At 33.1% G+C, this 1,825-nt stretch overlaps 1 protein-coding gene across 1 annotated transcript in view; it reads right to left on the bottom strand.

Moving 5' to 3' along the window:
- Positions 1–213: 213 nt before the first annotated feature.
- The window catches only part of LOC122799395 (chemokine-like receptor 1), a 143,960-nt gene continuing 142,348 nt past the window's right edge, over positions 214–1,825 (bottom strand). Inside the window, exon 2 of the mRNA XM_044068414.1 lies at positions 214–1,499. Coding sequence (XP_043924349.1) covers positions 441–1,499 — 1,059 coding nt within the window. The 3' untranslated portion in view covers positions 214–440. The remainder of the gene's footprint in view (positions 1,500–1,825) is intronic.

Raw genomic sequence — 1,825 nt, 5'->3', positions numbered from 1 at the left:
TTGTACGTACTAGAGACATAGATTTGCAATTCAACCACACTATGATCATTTTCAAAACACAGTGCAAAACTCCTATCTCACTTTATTGATGATTGAGAAAAATATATTTTAGTACATTACAACAAATGTTCATCGGAATGCTACCTTGAAAATATAAATGCATGAAAGCCTTCTTACATTAAATTATTGAAACAATAATAAAGGAAATATATGTAGCAAGGTTTTCTTTGGCTTTATTTCAAATAATTAATTCAAATGTTAAGCTCAGTAAGAAAACATAGTTAAGAGTGCATTTACATCAGTATTTCAGGTAATATATATTAGAGTTTTTTCTTTGCAATTTGTATACACAATGCGTACAATGCAGTTCCTCTTTTGGATTCCATTACGTTTACTTCTCCTCACTGTGAAGTCATGCTGGTAGTCAGCTTCTGTCATGATTACAGTTTTATAGTTTCCTTCTCCACATCAGAAGAAAACTTTGATATCCTTCTACTGCTGAGACGTGAATGAGCAGTATCTTCAGTGAAAGCATTTTCAAGACGTGATACTAGTGTCTTTTTGAAGCTCTGGCCCATAAATACATATAAAATTGGGTTCATGAAACTGTTTGCAGTTGCAATAGCAGTAGAAATAGGCAATGCCATTTTTAGAGTTTTTGTAGAAAAGTGACCGTGCCATATTTCAAAGATATTGAACATATGGTAAGGGACCCAACATATAAAAAATGTTAGAATAATGGTTATAATAACTCTAAATGGTTTTCTTGATTTAGCAAGTCTGTTTTTTGCTATTTTCAAAGCAATAATTGAGTAACACACAACAATAATCATTAGTGGTAAAAGAAATCCAAATATAAATCTGATGAAAACAACTACTTGGTGCCTGCTTGCTATGACTATGCCTTTGTTGGGATGGGTTAATTCAGTTTTGTCTGGCAAAAGAAAGTTATTGTAACATGTTGTTTTGTTATTGTGATTTGTTACTGTATCTCGGAAAACAGCTGATGGCAAACTGAGGAAAAATGCAAGTATCACAGCTCCAACGCAAACAAAATAAGCGATCTTTGGTTTTCGGTAGTTTTGTGACCAGACTGGGAAAACTACTGAAATGCAACGATCAATACTTATCATTGTCAGGAGAAAGACACTTGAAAACATATTCAAAAAAAGAAAAGTGCTATTAATCTTACACATTGGCCTCCCAAAAATCCAGTTGAAGTCACTTAATATATACACAATATAAAAAGGCAGAAAGAGTGAAAAAAGGAAGTCTGTGGTGGCTAAGGCGAGGAACCAAACAGAATTAACAGATCTCTGCATTTTGAAACCTGCTACCCAGATAACAAGTGCATTTCCAGATGTGCCAAGTAGAAAAGTAATACTGTAAATGACAGCAGCAAGGACTGTGATTCCATTTTCGCTGTGAGATCCTGGGTCTGGCTTCGTAGTATGAATTTTGTAGTCCCCTGTGTAATCTCCATACTCATAATTTGTTACCTAATGAAAGAAAACACTGAATCAACCCCAAATGATAATGATTCATCTGACAAATAAAACATTAACAATACTGTTGCTAAACAAAAACCTCCATATTTTGTCACTGAAGTAATTATTAAATTGAAAAATATTTATATGTTGTGGTTATATATGACATCAGTGATTGGTAGTTAATAACGTTATATACATTAAGTTCTATTTAAATCAAATATTGCAACAACTTTAAATAACCCAGGAGTATGTATGAGTCCCTTAGTCATACAGTGAAAGTAAAGCTCCAAATTACAACAGCTATGATCATAGCAGCAGCTGACAAACTTAAATCT

The sequence above is a fragment of the Protopterus annectens genome, chromosome 4.part0, assembly GCF_019279795.1.
Source record: "Protopterus annectens isolate FY-2018-M chromosome 4.part0, PAN1.0, whole genome shotgun sequence".
Taxonomy (NCBI): domain Eukaryota; kingdom Metazoa; phylum Chordata; order Ceratodontiformes; family Protopteridae; genus Protopterus; species Protopterus annectens.
This window is presented reverse-complemented; position numbering and strand designations above follow the sequence as displayed.